This window comes from Gavia stellata, chromosome 2 (assembly GCF_030936135.1).
Source record: "Gavia stellata isolate bGavSte3 chromosome 2, bGavSte3.hap2, whole genome shotgun sequence".
NCBI classification, from domain to species: domain Eukaryota; kingdom Metazoa; phylum Chordata; class Aves; order Gaviiformes; family Gaviidae; genus Gavia; species Gavia stellata.
The window spans coordinates 30,194,282-30,219,549 of NC_082595.1; the positions used below are offsets into that span (position 1 = coordinate 30,194,282).

A 25,268-nucleotide genomic window follows, 5' to 3' on the forward strand; every position below is an offset into this window, starting at 1 on the left:
CCTCTCATCCAGATCATCGATAAAGATATTAAACAAGACCGGCCCCAAAACTGAGCCCTGGGGGACTCCGCTTGTGACCGGCCGCCAAGTGGGTTTAACTCCATTCACCACAACAATCTGAGCTCGGCCGTCCAGCCTGTTTTTAACCCAGCAAAGTGTGCAGCTGTCTAAGCTACGGTGTGCCAACTTCTCCAGGAGAATACTATGGGAGACAGTGTCGAAGGCTTTGCTGAAGTCCAGGTAGACAAAATCAACAGCCTTCCCCTCATCCACTGGGCGGGTCACCTGGTCATAGAAGGAGATCAGGTCAGTCAAGCAGGACCTGCCCTTCATGAACCCGTGCTGGCCGGGCCTGATCCGTTGGTTGTCCCGCACGTGCCCTGTGAGCACCCTCAGGATGAACCTCTCCATAATCTTCCCCGGCACCGAGGTCAGGCTGACAGGCCTGTAGTTCCCCAGATCCTCCTTCCGGCCCTTCTTGTAGATGGGTGTCACGTTGGCAAGCCTCCAGTCATCCGGGACCTCCCCCGTTAAGCAGGACTGTTGATAAATGATGGAGAGTGGCTTGGCAAGCTCCTCCACCAGCTCCCTCAGTACCCTTGGGTGGATGCCATCAGGCCCCATAGACTTGTGAGAGTCCAGGTGGCATAGCAGGTCATTAACTGCTTCGTCCTGGATCATAGGGAGTTTATTTTGCTCTCCATCCTTGTCTTCCAGCTCAGGGAGTTGAATACCCAGAGGATACCTGGTGTGGCTGTTAAAGACTGAGGCAAAGAAGGCATTAAGTACCTTACCCTTTGCCTCATCCTTCGTGACAATGTTCCCCCCTGCATCCAGTAAAGGATGGAGATTCTCCTTGGCTCTCTTTTTGTTGTTAATGTATTTGTAAAAACATTTTTTGTTATCCCTTACAACCGTGGCCAGATTGAGCTCTAGCTGTGCTTTTGCCTTTCTAATTCCCTCTCTGCATGACCTAACGAGGTCCTTGTACTGTTCTTCGGTTGCCTGCCCCTTCTTCCAAAGGTGATAGAAACCTTGAACACAACATCCAATATCAAAATATAATACTGTTAGGTATAAAGTTGTTAAATAACTGCTTATATTCACATGATAATCTGTAAAATGCTGTAATGATTATGCATTCAAATTATTTGCTCTTTCTGCTTTTCTGCTTCAAAGAATTTTGCAAATATTCCTAATCAGGAATAAACTACCCAAAACTTCCATGGTACTGCCTGAAGCAGTTCACAGGCATGATAGCCTGATAGCACTGTGAAACTCAGATGTTTTCCTCCATGAGTTTTACTGATGACCTATCACCATGATATTTATTTCCGCATAGCATTTTGCTAGTTAGTGAGAACAAACTTAAGTTCAAGTAGGGCTGGATTTATTTCCAAAGAATGTTTTGCATTTTTCCCATGCTGTTTTGCTCAGGTATATTGCAGTCCATCTCTGACACGTTCATGGGTATTCAGGTCTGAGATGAGAACAGATCATTAAACATTCCTGAAGAGCATGTCAGTGTATGGTCATGCTAGATACCCAATAGTATTTACGGGTGTTTGAGCACTTTTCTCTGCATCCTTGCAATTTTTTCTATCATCTAAAGCACAGAGCTTTCTTTGGTGTGTGTGCAGACATGCACATGCTATGGTTAACTGTGCTTTAAAAAATACAGAAGGTGGTCCACAAACAAAATCTTGATGTGGATGTGTCCATACCAACTCAGGAATGCTCTGTGTTAGCTAAGAAACTGAGATGTGTGTAGCTCCAAGGAAAAATGTTTTTGTGGATGTTTTTTTCTTAAGTAGAAAAAAAAGCTATGGGCTACTTTTTGAGGATAGGCCAATTCTGTGTCCCAAATCAAGTATTAGATCTTCTAAAGCCAACTGGAGTTGTGCCCACACAAGCTGTGGAAGCATTTGGCCATTTATATTTCTTTCAAGAAGTACTCTGGGGTTTAGTGAATGCAATTTGTAAGAATTCTGCTTGTATTCTTGAACCCATTTCCTTCTCTCCTGTGTTAAACTCCTGAGAAGAAAACCATATTGAAACTCCCAGTTTTGTGCAGGATGGTATCATTATTATACACGTGTATTGATTTTGAAGAGCTAGAGTTGGTGTCTCTTCAGAACAATCCAAGTTTTTACTGACAATGATTCAACTTCGTGATAAAAAAGCATTTGATTCATTCAAATGCATACATAGGTTTAAGTGCTGGACCTCTTCCTGCAGTTTATCCCTTCATGTGTCTGGCAACAATCAGCAATAGCCATAATATTGCATCAGGAGACTACTGTGCTGTATATGTGTAATACAAGCTGGAGTTTAAAATAAATATGTAAGATAGGCCACAGAAATGAATGTATGGCATGCAGCTGAAATATTTGAGAACTGGAGCAGAAAGAATGATTGCCCAGCCCTGAGGAAAAAAACCAAAACACATCCTTCTATCTTAGCTGCAGATTCTCCTTCCTGCCTAAGTGACACTTGGGCTTTCACTTGAAATCGATTGTATATATACACCTAACTTGCTGTATACCTTTAAAAAAAATACTGTTCTGGTTTGAGCCTTCTCCTGCTTTCTTGGTCATGTATCTTATATATATATAAAATTATTAAAATAGTATAATTTTATGTATGTATATAATTGTATTTTATATGTTTTATTATTATATGTGGTTCATCTGTACCAGTTCAATTCATGCATTCATATTGCACTTTGCATGTTCTGTTTGAGCAATTGGTCCTCTAAACTCCTCACTTTTTTAGATGAGGCTCTGACACTAAAACCAGGCTTCTAAGAAGCTATATTATTCTTTGAGTCTAAAATGCTTTGCAGTACAGATGGAGAACTCCATTCAGAAAAAAATTTTGCTTAGATTTTTTGGTTTGTTTTGAGACTATCTTTTTTTTTTTCGGCAACAGCAGGACCGATAGGTTAAAAAAGAAGTGGTTGCAGCAAAATACTGACTAACAAGTACCAAGAAAATAATTTAAGTTACCTGCCAATACAGCTGCGGAGTGCTAGTGTTTCTGGCCCTGGGCAAAAGAAAGAACTTCAAATCAATGAGTTAACTGATTTGATTTACAGTCACATCCCTGAATAAGCTGCTTGAGTGCATTATGCCATATGAAAGTATCTATCTGAATGCCTTAGCAGTACTGCATGTCTCCTGTATAAATCCATTAATAATTTAGTATCTTCGCTGCTGGAAAATTCCCTGAACCTTTGAGGTTTATTCCTCATAGGAGAAAGTAGACTTTAAGTAGTTTATTTTTTTAATTATTTTTAGTGTTTCAAAATGCTATTTTAGAATGACAAAATACTGTATCACTAAAACATCTCTTTCTCAGCAAGGTGACTCAAATACCAAAGATCACCCACTGCTCTAGTAATAGGCCGGTGACTTAAAGATTTCTTAAAGCTGCTTGGCAGGTTGTGCAGTTCTGCAGCCAAGCACATTTTGAAATGGATGCAACAGATATTATATAGTTCCTTTTGGGAGTCAGTGATTTCAGATGAGCTGGTCACCCAAGTGTAGTGCTGCTTGAACACACAAATGAGCGTGGTATGTGCGTGTACGCGCTGAAGATGGTCATGTTTCAATTATAATGAAGCCATTGTTTTTTCTGAAAAGTACTCTTTACAATCTCGTAGCATTTTCCTGCTGGCTTCCTAGGGACAGGAGGAAACCCTTGTGTTAGCTTGGCCAGTTAAAATCCTTTCCTGTTCTTTGTAGGGCTTTTTAGCCCTTCTTTCACTCTGTGAACACAGAGCAGGGAAGTGTGTTTTCAGCAGAATGAGGCTGGGAGATGAGAGGGGGCCACGCTGCCACATGATGGCAGCAGAATCCCGCTCAGGGCTAGGAGCTTCGGTAGCCCTTTAGCTCTTGGGACTGGCTTCTCTTCCCTACCCCCAACCCTTTCATAAGGAGAACTAAAAGGGATGTTTTGAAAGACTCTGGAGATAATGGAACCGTGGGTGCTGTTAATGCACTCATTCCAGTGAAGCTGCATCTTCTCAAAATGCACCCTCTAGTTTATTAGGTAGTACATGCTGTTTGTTTTTAAAGTTGTTTAGTACGTTTCTCTTTGCTCTGAAATGTAATAGGCTTACAAATTATCAATTTACATGCTTGTTATCAAAATAAAAAAATCTGAATACTGAGAAGTAAGGGTGTACCAAGTGGATCCCATTCTTAGACCTCAGTAAGAAGGCGTTCATAACTGCCTGCCTTCATATCGCCCACAACGCTACTGGTAACATGCTCTACAAGGCCGTTCTGTCCATAGGTAGTATCTGACTTAATGAACTTAATACGTACCACTGCTCATTTTGTAGTCTATTGCAAAACTTTAACAGTGATCTTGTATCCTTTTCTGTCTGTTATGTCAGTAAATCAGTACATCCAGCTTTCCCATTCTGGAAACTTGGGTATTCTATCTTAACTATCATTAGGGGTTATTATTATTGTTAGTTAAAACAAATGCCAAAAATCCTCCCCAAATCCTGTAGCATGAGTAGCAAAATGTGAACAAGATTTAAGAGAGATCTTATCTTCAGCTTGAGCTCTCCTCAGAAGGAACCACTAAGGAAAATTAAAATGTGCTTTCTGAATTAATTGTGTTCTTGTTGAAACTATTAATTTCTTACTAAAAAAGTGAAGATTGCCTCCCCCTTTTCATGTTTTTTCTGTGTTTGCTATGATTGGGTTTGTCACATAATTATCTAGTCTTAATATGGCTATGACTTTTGTGTATTTCAGTTCTCTTATATACTTTAAGTTGCTTTTTAGTTTAAGTCTTGTTATTTGGTAGTACAATTAGGAACTGTAAATTTGCTGCTGCTTTAGAAAAGCAAAATCCACAACTAGTGGATTTAATCTCAGTCCTGAATTGTGCAATACTCTGGTCAGATTAGTGCTGGCAGCTTTGTAGTGGAGACCTAACGAGCAATGAGTAGAGACGTAGCAAGAGGCCTGTGTGATGAGGTGTAAAAGTGATTGGGACATGAAATGGCAGGGAGGCCATTTTAGGTGAGAAGGAGCAAAGCTGCTGAGGTGGTGGTAGGAAGACATCAGCAAAGACATTGGGTAACGGAGGAGCCATTGGTGAGCTATGGGCTGCTGTTGATCCAATACTTTCAATGTCCGTTCAGACACCTATGTTCATACCACAGACTGACCGTTCTGAAAGGGTATAAAAGTAAGGATATTTGGAATTCCTGCTACAACCGGATCGCTCAGGTCTCAGTTTGGCAAGTACTTTGAATGCACCTCAGACCAATACCTCGGGAGTGATTGATCGTTGGATGTGCAGAAGGGGAGTTTCCCAACTCTGAGCTTCGCTCTGGCTCTTCTTCAAACGTCACAGCCATAGCTGCTTTGACTTAAGAGTAATGTTTTAGTGAGTATTACAAATAGCTTTCAGCTGTATTATTTATTATCATTGTGATATTTGTTACACACTGTTAAGCTTTATAGTTACCCAGACAGCTGTCTGAAGCAGTCTGTTGGGATCTTTCTGGTTTTAAGCATGTGGGGGCCAAGAGGAGGTGCTTTGTTATCACAACTGTTCTGACATTGGTTACAACATTCCTTGTCATTTCTCCTATATGTGGATTAAAACGAAATTTAGCCAATACCTACAAAACAGCTTTATTAATGGGGAATTCTTTGTGGCGTGCCTGTATAGTGAGCTTACCTTGAGAGGTGTTCAGACTGAAGGTAGCTAACCCTTAACAAAGGGGATGATTTAGGCTGGGTTGTATTTGAATGGCTTGGGCCAAATGGACAGTGGTATAAGGCAACTGTCAGAAACTTACCAGAGAGGGAGAAGGAAGATTTTTCCAGTGCTATATGGTTATACTAGCACATTCTTAGTGTTACATGATTGCTCAGCTAGCTTATCTTCACTCAATGTTCTTACAAAACTGAATTATGAACCAGAAAAAAATTCCTGACTTTATAACCAGTTATCGGTAGAGGGTGCTATGTAGCTTTTGCATTTGATCTGCATAGGTTGTATGTTTATCAAAGATATTTTTAGTTAATAATTCATTATTCAAATTTTAGTTCAATTATACCTTTGCTTACATTAGCAGTGCAGTTTACTGTAGTAGATCTTGATAACATTAATTTGAGTCTGCAAATGAACAGATTTTCTATTTAGCAAGATTCCATGTTATACTGCGATCAGCTCTGTTATAATGATTTTATGATTAAGGGTGTTTGCTCCTATTTATATATGGTAATAAATTTATGGAATCTAGTTTATAGGCTTACAAAAACACAAACACCACCATTGCATTTCTTACTGGTATTTGCTGTCAGTGTGATAACAATGTCATCAGATGAGATTTACAGCTTCTGAGTAGCTGTGCAAGCGATTCAGCATCAGGAGGGTAGCAAGTCAATGTCAGAAGGAGGTTATGTGGAAAATAGGGATAAGGAGGAAAAAACAGCAAACAGGAGCTGAGGGGAAAAGAAGATGAGGGAAGAGTCAGAAGATACAGAGAGATAAGGCTGATGAATAAAAGGCACAGGAGGCAGATGAAGGCCAGATGGCTTCTGATTTTGGAATTGTTGCTTTGCTAGCTCTTCCTTCCCAACTTCTCTGCCCTAACTGCCTTTACAGGCCTATGAAGTTTCCAACTTTTTCCCACAGTTAGTGTCCCAGCTGCTTGCGGACTTTTCTGCTGGTTGCTGATAGGTGGAGCTATGATTTTTTTCTGTAAACAGAAAACAGACTATGGGCTCTCTTAGCTTTTCAGTTATCTTCAAGTCTGGTGGGAGATGATTTGATCTCTTAAGTTTATTCTTGGAAGAAGTCTTATGAGTAAAGTAACTTTGATTTCTGAGAACTTACAGAGCAGAGTACTAGAGGAATATCTTGGCCTATCTATGCATCCTTCTGCCATTTCCGTTCTTGGTAAATGTGGGATAAAAGACATAGTCCAATCTAGAAATACTCTTGACTCCACTTGGCTTTTGTAGAAAGACAGCCAAAGATGCAGAAAGTTATTGGAGATTAACTCTTCATTTAGGAAGGCATGAGCAGCCACTGTTCTATTCCCCTGCTAGTTTTTTGGGTCACTTTTTGGACAGGAATTCCCAGGGTAGTGTTCCTGCATAACCTGGGCTATGCTTGCCTTTTTCCTGCTGTGAACAGGGAGTCCCGGAGTTGCACCCACAATGACAAGGAACAGGACAGCTCATCCTGAGCAAACAAAAAACCGAATCCATTGCTTTCCTTCAAGCTGGACAAGGTCATCCTTGAGTAGGGCACTTTAAAATATGCAAAAGGCGTGGCTGTCCTCTGTAGACCGTATCTGTGGGAATCTTCCTCCTGGGAGGCGTGCCTCTAGGCTTCCTCCCCTTTCTTCCTGCCTAAATCTTTTGGTTGAGATCCAGGATCTTGGATCAGTTTCCATCCCTTCTGTACTCTTTCATTATTGACTGCTGGCAAGGTGCTAAACAAGACCCACGAAGGAGATACGTTCTTACGGAGTGCTGCCTCGTGGCAGGGACATCAAGTTGGTTGTGTTGGACCAAGTCCTCATTTCCTAGTACTGTCCAAAGGGAACATGATAGCTGTCCTGACTCTGTGGAGCAGATCATGCTTCTGCCTGTAGCAGGAGGAGTGGAGAGTGCAGGGGAAGCCATTAGGGTCAGGAATGTGGGGCACTCTCATTTCTACTCAGCTGATAGCTCTGCTGGAGTAGCAGATGGTGAATATTTGGTCTGGGATCCAAGCCTGATAGCAATCGAGGCTTTGAAAAAACTAAACTACCTGGCTCAGAGACTAGAGGCAGGATGGCTCCTCTGGTGACATCCCAAGGCTGCTGATGTTCCTTTTGGTCCAGGCAGAGCTAGCAAGTCCCGGAGCGGAGAAGGAGAGAGTGTGCACGTTTCAAGCTGTTGGTGTGACTCTTCAGCCCTGCTTCTAAGTAATCCAGACATTGAACCTTATCCCAGCACAGCACTAGCCACTGCAGCTTAAGTTAACAGACAGTTATGTGCAGGACAGCCACAATTTTAAGGCCCCTTTATTGAGCTTAACAAGGGTTACATGACAGGCTTTGGGAATTGGTGCCCAAAGGCAAGGAAGGTTGAGTTAACTAAAATTAATAAGGTGGCTTAGGGTATGCAAGATGAGAGTTTTATTCTTTGCCCTGCCACAGGCTTCCTGGCTGACTGTAGGCACATCGCTCTAGTTTCTCCCTGCTTGTCTTTTCTTTATGGAAAATAGGAACAATAGGTATTGACTACTTTGCATGAGCGCTGAGGTGCTTTGACCTCATGCAGATCTGAAAGTAGTAAGAGCCCAAGGCAGGCATCCAGAGGCAGGGGGGTAACGAGCTCAGAGCAGGGTGCCTGATGTATAAACTCCATTTGGAAGAGAATAAGCAAGAAGTATTCAAAATAGATCTTTTCTTCAAATAACAACTACCTCCTTTCAATATAGTTCTTGCTGGGACCCCATCAGTCCTGTCGTGGTAGCACGCCACTTCTGCAACCCAACAGGTATCACTGCTGTAACTGCAGAAGATTTTCTTAAGTAAATTGTTTAAGTGCTGTCTACAACATAAAGCAGTAAACATGGAAGAAAAAAAAAAAGGATCCTGCTCAGGGCCCTTCCAGGATGAGTTTACACTCAGTACGGAGGATATACTGAGCTAGCCTTATGTGAATTAGTTCATGTATTGTTGTCATCTTGCTAGGGCAGAAGGAAGTTCTTGTAGCCTGAATTCTCAGTAGGGTAAATTGCTACTTACTGAATTCAGTGCAGGTGAGGCCAGACTAGCTTGGTACCTAAGTGAGCTTGTTTGAAAGCTAACCCAGGATCTCTGCAGTAGCTACCCTGCAATTTTGCTCTTGACCTGAATTATTGTCAGTGGACAGAAAAAGGCAGTTCTGAAGTGTGAGTCATTGTAGGTGTTCATCTCAGGATGAGAAAAATTATGATACAGAAGTATCTGTTTCTCTGCAGTGGATGTAGTAGACCATGTGTATCTAAATTTGGGTGCTAGCTACTTTGCGGGCCTCGGCTGGATTTCAGGTATGGAGGTGGAAGGCTCCATGTCCTGTGAGCCAACCAGTAATGTAAATTACAGGCTTCCTCCTGTAATGTTTCAGAAATACTAGGAAAATACTGCTTCTTAAAACAGTCTCTTTCCTTCCTCCCCTCTGTGCACAGTGAAATACAGTTCAGCTCTTCTAGTACTACCACTTCAGAGAGCCAAGAACCGTCTTCCGGGGATCAAGCAGCGAGTGCACTTCAGCAGCAGCTCCTACTGATGGTGGCACGAAGGACGCTTTCAGAAAGCCCACGGGTACATTGTAGTATCTCGGTTTCTAGCATTTTGATAAACTGCTTTATAAACAAAAGCTGCAGGCTTGTTCCTGAGACAGTTTTATTGATTTTCTATACTACTTTGCCTGGTATTGCTCATGTGGGAGAAGATGTATTTTATGTTGATGAATGCAATTCAGCTGCTTTCTACTGACACTGAGTAGTGTCCTAGGGGAGTACTTAAAGACTCCATCACCCAAAAAGTTGATCTTCTATCTTTGGTCTTATTTCATTTGAAAGAAAGAGAACACAGCTGTTAGGATTTTAGACACACCACCAGATTTTAATAGTATGAAGTGTTTATTCCAGATTCATTACTACCCTAAAACCTCATGTCTGGTTTCACTTTTCTGAACTGGGCAACCAGACTTCTGGATGTCTGTTGTGGAATGTCAAAGCCACCTCCTCAGTGCAGCTGGTAAAAGAAAAAGGCCCTCAGAATTCAGTTGGTATGGTAATACGTGGACATACTTGAACTTTATAGTGTTTGGGGTCTGTGACCAATGGCTTAAGGCTGTAATCTGTTTTTACTATTCCTTTTATAACAACTTTAACCTTCTCTTTTCTTCCATGGCAAATTCTAGTTTGATATTTATGAATAACCTTAAAATGCCAGTTAATTATCTTTCATCTTAAATTTTGCACAGAAACTTGAAGCTAGGAGCAACTTTTATAAAAGAACTATTTTAAATTAAAAATCAGGAAGTTGTCCGGAATTGTGTATTTCAGATTTGGACAGAGACTTCCATCTAAAGGCTCAGATGTTTTCCAGATATTTATAATCTTGTAAACTGCCTGTAAATTAGAGAACAATTATCATGCCTTTTTTCTTTTTCTCTTCCGGGAAAACTGCACCGTTAAGAAATAAGACATATTGCTCAAGATCACATAGCAAGTTTGTAACAAGGCCAGGCAGTAATTTCAGAACTTCCTGGTTTCTGAATTTTTTTTTTTATTAAACGTGAAATTCTGAGCCTATGTAAGTTAGGAGAATTTTTGTCATTGATTTCAATGAAGCTAGGGTTTTAGGCTGTCTCTGACACCATTTAAACTTATGAACTGAATTTTTATAAGCCCTTTTCTGATAGGAGGCACAATTAGACTTAGTGGCTTGCTCAGGGCTAGTCAGAGAGTTTCCCAAATGCAGAACCAAAATCTGACTCCAGCCCAAGTACTGCAAGCCTCATGTAATGGACTTCATCCAAACATTACAGTTCCTCAGGAGCCAAAATGTTCACTTATGCACTCAGTTAAATACGTGTTAAGCTGTTCTGAGGACCGAACAATCAGATCCTCAGGTGTTTTTAATGGACTCTTTGCCACCATTTTGATTTTTTTTTTTTTATAATTTAGTTATAGTGACCAATCTAGATTAGATGAGTGAAGTTAATGATTGCAGTTGATTGAGTTTCACGTTACTTTCTGTTGGGAAATAGGACCCGAGAGAAACAAAACTATGCCAGTGTTAGCAACCATAATATTTTAAAATATATTTCTTCTTTAAGAATGCCCCAACTTTATAATTAAGTGACTTTTTAAAGTGGTAATAGAAATATTAAAATTTGGAGTACCTAAACCACCTTTAGAGTGGTGAAAAGGATTGCAGTGTGGTGAAAGGATTGCAATCAGTTTCACAGCTTTTAAATTACTTGCAATTGTTATTAAATGAAAGAATGCTGAACAGCCCAGCATCTCCTGGCATGTCTGAACACTCAGAAACATGAATTGAGTTACTGTCCTGTGCTGCTAGCGGCTGAGTTACCCGGCACTGCATGGCTGTACACTTTTAGTCAATTGGAGGCATGAGGTAAAATGCATAAACTTGAATTCCTTTCTCCAAAGCTTAAGCTAGCTTGTTTTACCTCACATTTGCAAGCAGACTGAGGATATCAATGAGTTGGTTCCCAGCTGACATGCAGCAATACATTGTTATGTGTAAATTATGTGTAAAATTCCTTTTCCTGGAAAATGAAGATTAGAAATTATTCCAATAATCTGAGAGAAAATTTAACAATTCCTTTGTGCAGGTGGACAGGTTGTTTAAAAACCTGTTTTACTAACAGTTACAATTCAAGAAGGTGATCAATTATTTCATGCACAAATCCCCTTTCTGACTAGGAAAGTTAATCTAACACAAATAATTCTACTGTAAACATTGCCTAGAGTTCCATAATAGATATATTATCTAATGTTGATTAATTATCTTTAACAAGGGGGGGGGGGGGGGGGGAGAAGGAGGTTGAAAACCACTAGGCTTTACACTGATTAGAAATCTCTGACAAATTCTTCTTGAAAGAAAAATAAGTGATTTCCGTCCCCCCCTGCCCCAGTCAACTATTGATGTACTTTGGAAAGAAATCACTACTTTGCAGAGGTTTTTTTGTTTTGTTGTCTAGCTTTGCAGACTTTGGCTGATGGTCTGTAGATAAGCCTCCCTCCCCACAAGCGTTGGTGAAGGAGTGTTGGTGTAGATTTGGAAGAGAACTGAAATGCTGTAATTCAAAAACAGGCAAGAAGAAAAGGCCTTAGAATCTGACAAAAGCAATATTCAAAAGGAAGAATTTATGATTGTGATGGTAAGATTAGAGACTCTTAGACCAGTGATGTTTATGCTGTTTGTGCTTGTTTGCAATTTTTTTTTCTCTCCTTTTGCTGTTCTTGAGGATGCACACCTGATGTGCTATTAGAAGTGTGTCAGGAAAGACAAACAAAGCTGTGTTCTGGAAGGAGAGTTGATAAGTCATGCCTCTAGGCCTTAAAGCCTGCTTGATTTTTTGGTTAAAAACAAGGATTTGTCCTATCATGTGTGGTTTTGTGTTGTGCTGTAATTAGCCTGACGCATGGCAAAATCTTCAAAAAGAAACTTTAGACAAGAAGTGGATTGGGACTAAAAAATAATTGTTTTTCAATGAATATTTATGTTTAAAGCATATTATCACTGTTGAGCTCCACAATTGATATAGCTTCTGTCCATCTGCAATAATTAAGCTTGTGTGATATCTTTGTTTCTAAATGAAGAAAATAAATTATCCCTCTATCACTTGTAGAAAAAAGTAAAAATCTGAAACTTCATGTGAATTTGGCCTTTTAAATACCTGTTTTGCTGGCAGCCATATGTCAGTTTGGAAGTGTGTTTTGTGTATTTCTGGTTTGTTTGTTTTTTTAAAGCAACCCAGCCAGGACCCTGAGGATTCTTCATGTTCTTCAGCACAGCGGAAACTGAACAGGCAGTTTTACAGATTTATTATATTCCCTGGCAAATGGATTAAAGTCTGGTATGATCGGCTTACCTTGTTGGCATTGTTGGACAGGTAAGCTTTTTTAAAATGCAACTCCACATAGTATTACAGTGTGTGACTCCACATGTATAGAGCAATGCAGATGACTAGAGAAGGAAAAATTGAGCATTGTATTAGTCTTAGTTGAGTGGATAGATGCTTGTTTGCTTTAAGTAGAAGATAATGTTTTTCTTCAGTTAGTTTTGGTGGTTCTCACTACCATTTGTCTTCAAGCAGGTACTTTGATTCATGTGAGCACCAGGGCTGTATAATAGCTGTTGGATCCAATGGTTCTGAGCTTTCTGATGAGAAAATCAGTGTTTTGTGCAAAAATACAGGAGTGCAAGAGTTCCAGGGTATTGTAAGCCAAGTAGTCCAGTCTTGAAAAAAAAAAATAATTACAGCATGAATATTCAGGAGGGGATCTCTCATCTGCTCCCTCTGTTCCAGTTCAGTTTTATTTGTTTAAAGAAAATTTCTTGTCTTGGCATCTCTCCATTTTCTAGTCCCTCAGTTTCATTTAGCATCAACTCTTCAGGCAGTGCCCTTTGCTATTAGACCTCACATGATAATCTGCCAGACTACCAGGAGCTTCAAACATGTTAGCCTACATACCTAATGGTTGCTGGCTCTCCTATATCTGCTTTTGGGTGGGTGCTATGCCATATATGTTAATAAGGGGTCAACAAAAATGGAAATTTCAGATGACAGTTCTACATGCTGCAGAAATCAGGCTATATAGTTGGGGAGCTTAGGTCCAGAGCAGATACTTACTTATCTGTAGTGTCTTATCTCTGTGTTTCAATTGCATGGAAAGCATCTGCTGGTAAACTCTTTCGTTATAGCCTGAATATTAACATTGTTTTTTATCTCAGCTTCCATGTTCTAATAGAACAGATAAAACAAATAAAACATCAGATGAAAAATTTGGTCTTTCATCTAATTCTTTGTTGTCAGAAGTGTATTTTTCATTAAATGAATGCCTTATTTCCTCATTCTAAAGTGTTTCGGGTTTTTTTGTTTGGTTGGTTTTTATAAACATACTTGCCTACATTCAGATCAGCTCCACTGTGGAATTCTATTTGGGAAGTGAGATTGGAGGGTACTGCACTTCCGTGCATATGCCTTTTTTCTATATGTTTTAGCTATCACAGTGGATAAGGTCTTTGGCGTGGAAATGGAAGTACCACTGAACATGGAAATGGAAGTACCATTGAACATGGAAATGTAGTTTTGGGAGCAAAACCTCAGATTCTGTAAATTCTGGTAGCTCCAGCACTGACAGTTCATACCAGCTGCAAATGGATCTGCCTTGCTCTAATGAATATATAAATATTTGTACTTTTCTTAACATTTTTATTCACATAGGACAGAAGATATAAAGGAGAATGTATTTGCTGTGCTTCTAGTAGTTCTCGTTTCACTTCTTGGATTCCTGACTCTGAATCAAGGCTTCTGTAAAGACATTTGGGTTCTGTTGTTCTGTCTTGTGATGGCCAGCTGCCAGTATTCTCTCCTAAAGGTAGAACGCAAGTTCATATCCAATTGCTGAATTTGCTTCTAACTTCTACGAAGGCAAAATCCTGTAAGCAACCTTTTTTTCTGTTTTGTTTTTAGAGCGTTCAGCCTGATCCTGCTTCACCAATACATGTAAGTCTTGGCCAGTATAACAAGTCTTTCTCCTTTATTATCACTTGTGTACTATAAAACAGTTGGCTGTTCAGTGAAACATGGGTATAAGTAGTCTGCTGTTCCAGGTGATTTACGAAAATGAGCAAGATGTTGTCTGTGATTTTTGAGACTTTGTACTATGTTTAATTTTAAGAAATTTGAATTTATCGCTGCTGTTAGAAAAGTGCTTTTTCTTTAAGCTAAAATATGCAGTGAAAACAAATGCATCTGGACTCGTTTGCTGAAATCCAATACTGTGGCATCAGACAAGTTTTTCATTCTAGAAACAGTGACTGAAAACACTAGAATTCCCAGATTAGCACCTCAGTCATTGGTCAGCTGGGGCTTTAAATCTTTTTTTTTTGAGATTGGGGGTTGATTATTTTTTTTTTAATCTGGTATTGCAGATGTATTTCTCAATAGTATTACTAGCTCATCAAATGGCACAAGTGTTTTCCCTTTGTTATAATAGGGTCACAGTTTCTGTGCTTGTGTCCTGAAGAAATGGCCAAATCTGTGGGTGAAAACAAGCTGTAAGGATCTTTGCTGGTTGCTATTTGTCTGAGTATATCTGGGAGACTGAACTCTGACAGTGACAACCACCTTGCAAGGAAACAGTTCTTTACCGAAGTCTGTCCTCATTATAGGACTGGTTTAGGAGCATCATCCTGCAACTGCAACCTGACCGCTCCACCTGTCACAGTGCCTTAGTGTTTTTGATTTGCAGGTCTTGGAAGATATTTCAGTTGTCACAAGGTCCCTTGCTTGCTTTTACACTGGCTGCTTAGTTGCTCACATTTCTTATTTAGCTCTTTGAATGTTTTTGAGGACCCCCTCTTTCCTCAGGGTTCAAAACCAGCATGTTGAAAACTGCAGGTCTGCTGGATTATTTCCCTTTGGCAGTGAGCAATTATTTTTGTCAGTTTAGAAGCTAGAAATACAGGCTGAACTTGAAATTGAGGTTATTTACAAGTGTGTGCTAGACATTTCACTGAGATGGATTTCAGAAGATTCTTAGTTTCTTTTCCACACTGGTTATTATGGGGTGAACTTATGGTATTGTTGGTTATAATGCATTCACAGCAAATACCTGTCTGCATAAAACATAGGGAAGGCTAATAACAGCAACTTACACATTGTCAGGTAATATTTTCAATACATTAAAGAAATATTCCTACATCTCTAAAAAGTTGGGGGTTTTGAGGACTAAGATAATATTATTTGTCAGTTCAACCAGTACATGTCTAGACATAATAATGTCAACTGTGATCAAATAGTTGGCACTTATTCAGACATTAGTAATGTGTACACTTGTTTAAAGTGTGTGACAAACAGTTTAATCAAAACTTCATTATAATTTGCATTTCAGACTCCCACAGTACTGTTACAAGTATTATTCATCATGTTGTATTCTGTGTGTCATGCAGTAGTGCAGCAAAGTAACAATAGGTGTATTCCCATTTTCCATATGCTTTCCTAAAACTTTGTTTATCAGGGTCATTTTCTTGCAAACTTTTTGGTGCACCATACGATCTCCAATAGAAATAAAATTTAGAGAGTTTTTCCACAGAGGGTTTTAAAGGTGGGAGGCATTACAGATAAAGTTAAACTAGAAGATTACCTATTGTTTTAAAAAGATCTAATGTAGAAATAGCTATTTGTAAAGGCTTGCTTGAGCTAGGAAGCACCATGAAAAATAAGACAACAGGAGGGCAAGAAAAGATGCTCCATGTACTGTTTCATAATTCATGTGACTACATTAAAATTAAAGAGAATAACATCTCTTGATGTTAATGTAAGGATGCAGAACAGCAGAGGGATTACAAAATGATCAGTACCATGTCCATGAATGAACGTGCAGATGAGATTTCTCAGTGTGAAACAAACCATCGCGAGCCACAGGTTTGCACACTGAATTAATTTCTGTTCTTGGATCCATGAGTAGCTGCTAATGCCTTATGTTATCCATGCCTGCCAAGGAGGTTCCAAACTTCCTCCCTATCTCTCACACGCAGTCTTTGTTACCGTTTGATATGACTTTGTCATCTCTAGCCTATACAATTTTGAAAGACTCTGCTTTAAAATACCATCCAGTGAATTCAGAAAACACAGTGCCTAGGGAGTCGTAAAGCTTTTGTTCTGAATACCTTCCAAGTGCCAGTGTATTTACTTCCTGGTGTTGAGGAAGAGCTTGCTGACTAAACCCTATGAAGTCTGGTAGTCTGGTACGATTTTATTGGAGATAAGATTATTCCTTGCCCCATACCATGGTGTCACAGCTAGGGTCTCTGAATTGAACCCTGTGTATTGTCTGTATACTGTCATTGTGGTAAGGGATGATTTTCAGTATATAGAGAACCTATCTAACTCAGCTAATGTTTTGAATTTTATATTCATTAATACTCATTTTATTGAATTGTGATAGTAGTTCTGTTTTGATCGTCTTTAGTGTTTAAGCTGGAATTTCCCAGGTTTTACAGCTGATGCTGGCTGGCTACTGGCGTTTATCGTAGCTGCAGGTTTAGTACTGTTGCCTGCTACAAGATGAGTGCCTAATTTTCCTGTCAGCCTGTGCTTTAGCCTTTCCAGTTCTGGTCTGTTGGGAGCTGGTGGCCTTTAGTTGCTCTTCACACAGGGGTATGTGGTTCTGGGATGGTGAAATTCGGGAACAGCTTCCTCACTGTAGTGGTGGAGAGAAGAAAATAAAGTCCATCCCAAGTGTGAGTTGTATCAGTTTATTAACAGCAGAATATAAGGGAGGTGACAGTTACTGCAGGGTACTAAGAGATCCAAGAGATCCTTGCCATGTGCATTTCAAGGTTTTAGACACATGGCTTTGACAGCAGAGTTTCTTGGTAATGGTTAGAGGCAGCAGGAAATTGGGCAATAAAGGCTGTGTCTATAGTAAATGGCTATATAGAAGCATCATGAGAGCTTGTCTGTAAGGCCCTCATATGACACCTGTATAGCTCAGGATCTAGCTCAGGTTTGCAAAGGCATTTGAGCTTTGAAAGATTGCAGTCATGCTCTTAATAACATTTACAGAATTGCTTGCATAACTTCATTGTCTTGGTCCCATTACCTGCCAAAGCAGATAGCTAACTCAGTTGGGTAGCTACCATAGGCAGTTTCATAAATCCCATAAAGCACTTAAAAAGTATTTTTAATTTATTCCTGTAAGCTTTTCTGTAGAACTGAGCACACATTTTTTATATAAAGCCTTCTGTCTTTTTCGTCTTGCATGTGTGCACCCACAAACAAAAAAATCATTGGATCTTTCTGAAATTTCCCCATCATAATGCTTTGCAGTCAAAAGTGCTATTTTTAGTAAATGGAAGTGTTTGTGAAATTATTCTAGCTTTGTTGAAAATCTTAATATTTTTATCAAAATACAAGATGCACCAGTGCTGTGTTTGTAGGATGTGAATATGTTTCTGAAACATATTAATGAGAAACATGGACCTGAAAAAATCAGTGACATTTTTTGGTGGACTTAGGGAAAGGTGTTTTCACTGAAATTTTTATCAGCAGAGAAAAAAAATGATTGTTCAACAAATGAGATGTAGAATATAAAAGGAATCCTGCTTCATTATTTAAATTCTTACGAAGGAGAATGCAGAGTGGAGTAGTTTCACCAAGATGAAATCAGTTTTGCATGTCAAAATTTGATGAGTTTGTATCGTAGAACAGAATGAGCCCTTAATATCTAAAATACCTTGTTGATAAGTTGCACTGCCACATGCCCATTTTGGTGAAGGGCTGCGTAGCTTGGCCTGTCAGTGGCAGGCACAAGAGGGCTTTGCCCCCTTTTTTGTTTTGTTTCTAAAACCTTGAAAAGAAATGTATTGTCTATCCCCTGGCTGTTGCTTTCAGGAGGTGATACACCGGCCTAGTGATCCTCTCTCTCCTAGAAGGCGTCTGCTCTTGGCCTCAAACCAATCCCGTTCCGAATAATCCCCCTCAAACCAAGGATGTAAATGACAGTGAAATACAGCACTAACACTCGCAGTAGTTACTCTTTCTTGTGTTGCCTGTTCCCCAGATGTGGGGACTGGAGATTGTCATGCTCTGGGAAGCTCATTCAACTCCAGCGCATCCCAAGCAGTGCGACAGCTGTGCAGCCAGTGTCCTGAGTGCATCACTGCTGCACTGCTTTGCTCCTGTTGATCCAATAGAAGGCAAGATTTCCATTTCAGGATTCTGTCTCATTCCCCACCACCACCTGAAAAATACGTAAGGTAGTATTTGCTCACATTTTGCAGGCTATTCAGACAGCCTTTGAAAGCTGGTTCCTCAATCCTAACTAGCATTATTGTTAGCACAGTAAGAGTGATTTATTTAGAATAGAATAGACTATCTCAGTTGGAAGGGACGTACAATGATCATCTCGTCCAACTGCCTGACCAATTCAGGGCTGACCAAAAGTTAAAGCGTGTTACTAAGGGCATTGTCCAAATGCCTCTTAAACACTGACAGAGCTTGGGGCATCGACCACCTCTCTAGGAAGCCTGTTCCAGTGTTTGACCACCCTCTCAGTAAAGAAATGCTTCCTGATGTCCAGTCTAAACATCCGCTGGCGCAGCTTTGAACCATTCCCACGCATCCTGTCACTGGTTAGCAGGGAGAAGGGATCAGCACCTCCCTCTCCCCTTCTCCTCCTCAGGAAGCTGTAGGGAGCAATGAGGTCGCCCCTCAGCCTCCTCTTCTCCAAACTAGACAAGCCCGAAGTCCTCAGCCATTCCTCATAGGACATTCCTTCCAGCCCTTTCACCAGCTTTGTTGCCTTCCTCTGGACACATTCAAGGACCTTCACATCCTTCTTAAATTGTGGGGCCCAGGACTGCACACAGTACTGCAGCTGAGGCTGCACCAACACTGCATAAAGCGGGATAATCCCCTCTTTTGACCGGCTGGTTATACTGTGTTCGATGCACCCCAGGATGTGGTTTGCCCTCTTGGCTGCCAGGGCACACTGCCGACCCATATTGAGCCTGCTGTCGACCAGCACCCCCAGATCCCTTTCTGCAGGGCTGCTCTCCAGCCACCCCTCTCCCAGTTTATACTTGTGCCTGGTGTTACTTCATCCCAGCTGCAGAATCGGACATTTGGATTTATTAAATTTCATCCAATTAATCACGGCCCAATGCTCCAATCTATCTAGATCCCTTTGCAAGGCATCTTGTCCCTCAAGAGAGTCAATGGCACCTCTCAGTTTGGTATCATCCAGCAAACTTGCTCATGGAGCATTTCAACTCCTGCATCCAGATCAATGATAAATATATTGAACAGAACTGGCCCTAGGATTGAACCCTGAGGAGCACCACTGGTGATGGGTCACCAGCCAGATGTAGCCCCATTCACTACAACCCTTTGAGCTCTGCCCTTCAGTCAGTTCTCCACCCAGCGCACCATGAACTACTTTAGAAGTAAGAGTTAAATATACACTGTAAGCCTAACTGAGTGTGTCAGTGTGTGGAGGTAAACCTCTGGACTTCTAGTCATCATCAACTCTGTCTTACCCAACTGCCTTCAAATAATTACCATGCAAAGATAAAACTTGGGTTCTGTAATTCAAGAGAAGACAAGAATGTAACATCATGATAAAGTTGACTTTGGACAGGAGTGCATATCAGCATATAAATCATAAAACAATTGTTTAGATGCAATATTTACTGGTTTCTTTTCCTAAGGCACAGCTCATATTTAAGATAAATGAACTGAAGTTTAAAAAGAGCCAGAAAGTAATATTTTAAGTGAATTTATTTTTAAGTCAGATTTTTATCTTTCTAATTCTTCTTTGATTTTTTTCATGGACATGTGTCCTATTTAAAAAAAAAAAGGCATTAGTAAAATTGAAACTCTGATTAAACAGCTGGGATTTGTCAGTCTGACTTAATTCATATTCCATGGATGTGAGGTGCAATATAAGCCCGCTAGTTCCTTGCAATCTGCCACCTTGTTAACTGATTGATCCCAAAAGAGAGTGCAGATCAGTTAATAGCAATGCTAACATACGAGCTTGACTGGCAGCCAAACAAATACAGCCACTGTTTCAAAAAAGAGATGATCTTTTATTATACTCACTTAAATCGCATTTTACAAATAAGAACAGTTTCACAGCAGCTTTATGCAAGGCAAACGAATCCTTGTCACTTTGCTCCTGGCTTTTCACACTCAAGCAATCTTTTGACTCATCAGCATTTAACAGATCTTATTTACCCTTAAGCTTGCTACCAGGAGAACTATTAAGATTATTCTTAAGCGTCTGTCATTCTCCCTGGCCCACAGCCCCACAGCAGTGTTTTGTAGGATTAGTGCGAATCAATCGTGTGAGAGGTGTGTATGAAAGATGTAAGATAAGGATCATTCCGCATATTAATTCCTTTGGATCATCATTTCAGAATGCTGCGTGAGGGAGAGAGCAGAAACTGCTGCTGAGTGTCACCCCCTCCAGGAGGGACACTGATTTGCTATCAAGTGGTTCAAATCAACAAAAAAAATTGAATTGTATTGGTGCAAAAAATCAATCTCCATGCTTCACACTGCACATAGTAGGCGCTCTACTGTTTTTTTTTCTTCCCAGGATGCAATTAAAAATTAATTTTATATTTCATAAAGAGAAAAAAAGTCAAACTACCTGCAGCAGACATTCATTAAAATAAAAGTAATATAGAGTAAAATTCTTTTTCTATTGAAAAGAAAAGTTTAGACAGATTGAGGTTTTTTTTCTCCACAGAAAATGATGACTTCTGCAATTAGTGTGTTTTGAAAGGTCCAGAAGGTTAGATTTTCAAAAGCATAAATGATTGCTGGAGTTAGTCTTAACTGCTTTTAATGCCTTTTGAAAGTCTCCTTTGGAGAAGATAAAATACCTTGTAACATTTTTATTATTAATTAGTATGTATAAGTCATTAAAATATTTTGTCTGCCTCCTGACCCTCTCTCCAGTTTAATGCAGTAGGAGAGTGAATACAAAATTCAAACACTTTGTTTTCTTTTTCCAGGGGCACAATAAAATCATAACCTACAGCAGACCTGTATATTTTTGTATATTGTGTGGCCTTATTTTGCTGCTAGATGCTGGATCTAAAGACACAAATCCTCCAGTTTATACAATGTATGGCTTGAAGCTCTTTTCGCCTAGATCTCTCCAGTCAGCCAGAGACCATGTAATAGGTGAGTCAATATTTTTCCTAGGACTGTAAAAATGAATTAAGCCTTAGCCGAGGAAGTCTGTGTTTTCCCATGTTAGCAATCAAATGCATGTTATGGAGGCACAACTCTTAAGTCAAACTGATAGAAACATTTGGAATGACTTAAGATGCAGGGGGGGGCAAGCTGGCAAACTTCCCTCACGTAAAAGGAGTTCTTAATGAAGTGAGGCTCTTCAGTGAAAAGCCTCTATAGAAAACTAACAGTCACTGATGTTATTAGCAAAAGACATCATCTGTGAAATGCAGTTAATCTTTGTAAGAGCTTGTCTGTGCAGAGCAGTTACTGCAGAATAAGCTGAGTTTTAAATTTAATGCCTGGAAGCTAATCTGTGCCAAGCCCTCAGATGGACGTTCTTCCACTCATAAAGTACATGCTTTTTCTTGGTTTAGTTTTATCTTGCTGTTCACGTAAGGAGTTAGTGTGGAGTGGCACCCAGCAGTAGCTCTTCCAACCTGTTTCCTTCTGGAATCGTGTCCTAAGGTGGCTGAGGACATTCAGGTATTGCCCCAAAACGGGACTAATGGTCCTTTGGCACTAATTGGGAGTGGCCACAGCTGGAAATACCCTGTTTGGTCAGGACACTTCTTCCTGTTATACACTTGCAGTCTGTAACTGTGATGCTGCTGTAGTTGGGTCACAGATACGAGTTCTGAACTGAACTCAAGTCAAGTAGTGCAACACTGTTAGGTATGAAGTAGAGAAGTTAAAGGTTACTGTAAATGTTGTGAAAACTTCCCAAGAGCTAGTGTACCAAAGACGACCCATTGGTTTGTGAATTTAGAACCAGGAATACCTACTGTAGTTGAGGAAAAAACTTTGTGATATAGAGTGTATGACCTTTGAGGTATTTGTTCACCTGTGACTGTTGTACTTGCTTTTTGCTATACTCAAGGCAGGCTATTACTGCCTGAAAGACATACTATTTTTAGGAAAGCCTTCTGGTCCTTTATATGGGTTCATTGACTCCCAATCCTTCTCACTAGAAACAGGGGAATAATGAAGACCTGCGTCTCACTTAGTTTCATTAGCTTCTTTCATTATTTTCCTTTGGTCTCATTAAAGTTTCTTCTTACATCTTATTTTCTCTGCCTGTCAAAGGTGAACAGTAAAAATGCCGATAAATAATTCAACAAGAATCTTAAGTGACTCTTGGGATAGAGATAAATGAAAACCTATAGCAACCAGTGTAAGAAAAAAAAGTGTGGTTATAAATGTGCTAATTTTGGCTGGCCTCAAAAGAGATGGTGGAGCAGGTTCTTGAAACAGCCTGGAGGAGGTGGGGGAGAGAGGAAATACAGGCTCATCTCCCTGCTTGGCACCTGTTTAACAAGAGAGGGAGAAGAAACCATTTCCCTCTGCTTGTCCCCTATTCTTATTTTGCCAGTCTGGGAGCTGGCGCATCTGTGGGTGTATTTGTTCAAGTGACGTTTGGTGCCGTGCCCTGGCAATTCCTTGCTTTGTCTCTACAGGAGTCCCAGTTTCTGGTTGCCATCAATCCTTGCAAGTGTTCACAGTGCAGCTAGTTCCCTAAGCCATGGCAGTTGGCATCCTCCAGCATCTTGCTGTGCTTTGAGTACAGATACCCTTAGGCACTGAAGGTATAGAATTGTTTTGGGCAGTATTTGTTTTGGGAGGGAAGTTGGCCCAACTGAATATCAATGAAGTGTTGCTATTGTTTTGCAGTTTTGCCCATTTGCTAGGTATTTTTGGTATCTTTTTGCTGGTTAGTCATCATATGGTGACTTTTTAATTTATATTTTACTCATAATTTATTGTAGTATTCAGAGTTGATATGTTGGGAAATCAAGGGATTTTTGACTATACATTACAAATACTGAGAAAAGGAAAAGTTTTCTATTTCAGGTGTTTACTATGGTAATAAGCTAAAGTGATGGAAATCATAGAAAGGACTTACCAAGGAACTAGTGTGATGCTGCATAGCATACTATGATAAAAGTCTTGAAACAAGGTTATAAAAGAAAATCAGTGGAAATTTGTTGGATGTGCAACCTAATTATTTAAGAAATGTGGTTTTTAACGGGTCCATTTCATTGCAAGCAATCTGTTTAGGATCTGATTCCGGGTTGGTTTTTTTTTTTTAAATTGACAGTGGTTCTGCTATTGATTTATATTAGTTGGGGGATCATGGCTTTAATTCATTCTAACTATGGTTTTCATCCTGAATTCCTTGTTTCAGTTGACCTTTTTGCTAGATTAGCATATGTAGTGCAAGTGGGCACAGACAGAGCCAACCTCAGTCAGTAGGTGCTACAGGTGAGGTTAGTTAACAAAAGTAATTATGCACTTAATGTATGATAGTTTTCGTGATGAAAGCATTTAAGCATTAGACAGGTGAGTGAAATTATTTGGCAGGCATCTCAGTGTCAGGTGGTGGCAAAATTTTGTGATAGCAAGTCCTCTGCCGGCTACTTTCAGCGATGACTGAGCTTCTGTCAGGGGAAGAAAGCCTCTGTGAACGTTATCCTCTGCTACGTTCAGGAGGGGGAGAACAAAAATACTATTTCTCATTGAAATAACGTGTGGTTTTTTTCCCTGTGAAAAAGTATGTGTTATTACACAGCAAAAGGACTAGTACTCTCATATATAATTTTTTAAAAAATAATAATTTTCTAAACTTCTAAAATGTTTTCAGTGACATTGCCACTGAGTTACCATTCTACATGTCTCTCAAAAGACACGAAGTTTCCAAAGTTAAAATTTGTGTTTCCCTCCTACACTTAACCTGGTAGCTTCTCATTTAGAGGAGACCTGCAAACTGCAGTGTTAAATGCCAGCAGCTCACATAAGCATCTCTTAGTGGTCCAGCTCTTAAAGGTGTTGTTCTGTATGGAAGTGTGTGATGCTTAAACAAATTCTCTCTGGAATTCATAATGCAATTCCAACTGATTAATCAGTTACTTTTTTTGTCTGCTTCCCACAAGGGAAACTACTGCTCCTAAATTCAATCCTTTTGTAAGTGACAACTATTTAGTTTCCTCTCTGGTGTACTCCTTTGTGCAGGATGAGATAAACAAAGCTACCTTAGCTAAAGAAGTCGTTAGGATTATTCAAGGTATTAATAGAGAGAGGATGAGGTGAGGACATTGCTATAGTCAACCGACTTTGCCTCCTTGCTTACGTTCACCCCTATATATTTTGGTGTACTGACAGTATAATGCCTCTGGTCTTGTCCTTCCTTTCCCTGCTCTTATTCAGCTTTTTCTGGGGTTGCTACAACAAAAACAGTCGTTTGGACTGGAAGTAAGTAGTCTGAGATGAGATCTGGCAGTTCTGCAAGTCCTTTGCCCAAGGAATAAGATCTCCTGTGAGTTTCAGCAGTGAGTTTTTGGGGACAGTTGATGCCATGGCGAGTCCACATGGCCTGCTGTCATGCAGTTGTCTGTCTTCGAGTGGTCCTTGCTTGGCTTGGTGTGGCTTGGTGGAATACCTAAAAGGAGAGCAGAGTAGTAAAGGAAGAGGAGGTTAATAATGGCATTTACATGTAAAAGATTGAGAAGACAGTGTTTCCTCATGTTCTTACATATGTGTAATTTGTGCCAGCAGCAGGAAGTTGTGATGAAGGACACATTGTGAATGCAAGTATACTTAATTGAGCCCTGTCTGTGTTTAACACTTGAGTATGTCATTTTTTCTTCTGTGTTTGACTTCCTCAGCAAGATTTACAGTGTTAGATAGCAGTAGTGTATAATACAATGAAGATAAAAGCTGTCAGATCAAACTCAG

The 25,268-nt window shown here is 40.0% G+C and overlaps 1 protein-coding gene across 1 annotated transcript in view; it reads left to right on the forward strand.

Moving 5' to 3' along the window:
- PCNX2 (pecanex 2) overlaps positions 1 to 25,268 on the forward strand; it is a 162,204-nt gene that overhangs the window by 31,664 nt on the left and 105,272 nt on the right. The window contains exons 9-13 of the mRNA XM_059835536.1: positions 9,205 to 9,340; positions 12,529 to 12,671; positions 14,007 to 14,160; positions 14,256 to 14,288; positions 21,314 to 21,485. Of these exons, the coding sequence (XP_059691519.1) occupies positions 9,205 to 9,340; positions 12,529 to 12,671; positions 14,007 to 14,160; positions 14,256 to 14,288; positions 21,314 to 21,485 (638 nt within the window). The remainder of the gene's footprint in view (positions 1 to 9,204; positions 9,341 to 12,528; positions 12,672 to 14,006; positions 14,161 to 14,255; positions 14,289 to 21,313; positions 21,486 to 25,268) is intronic.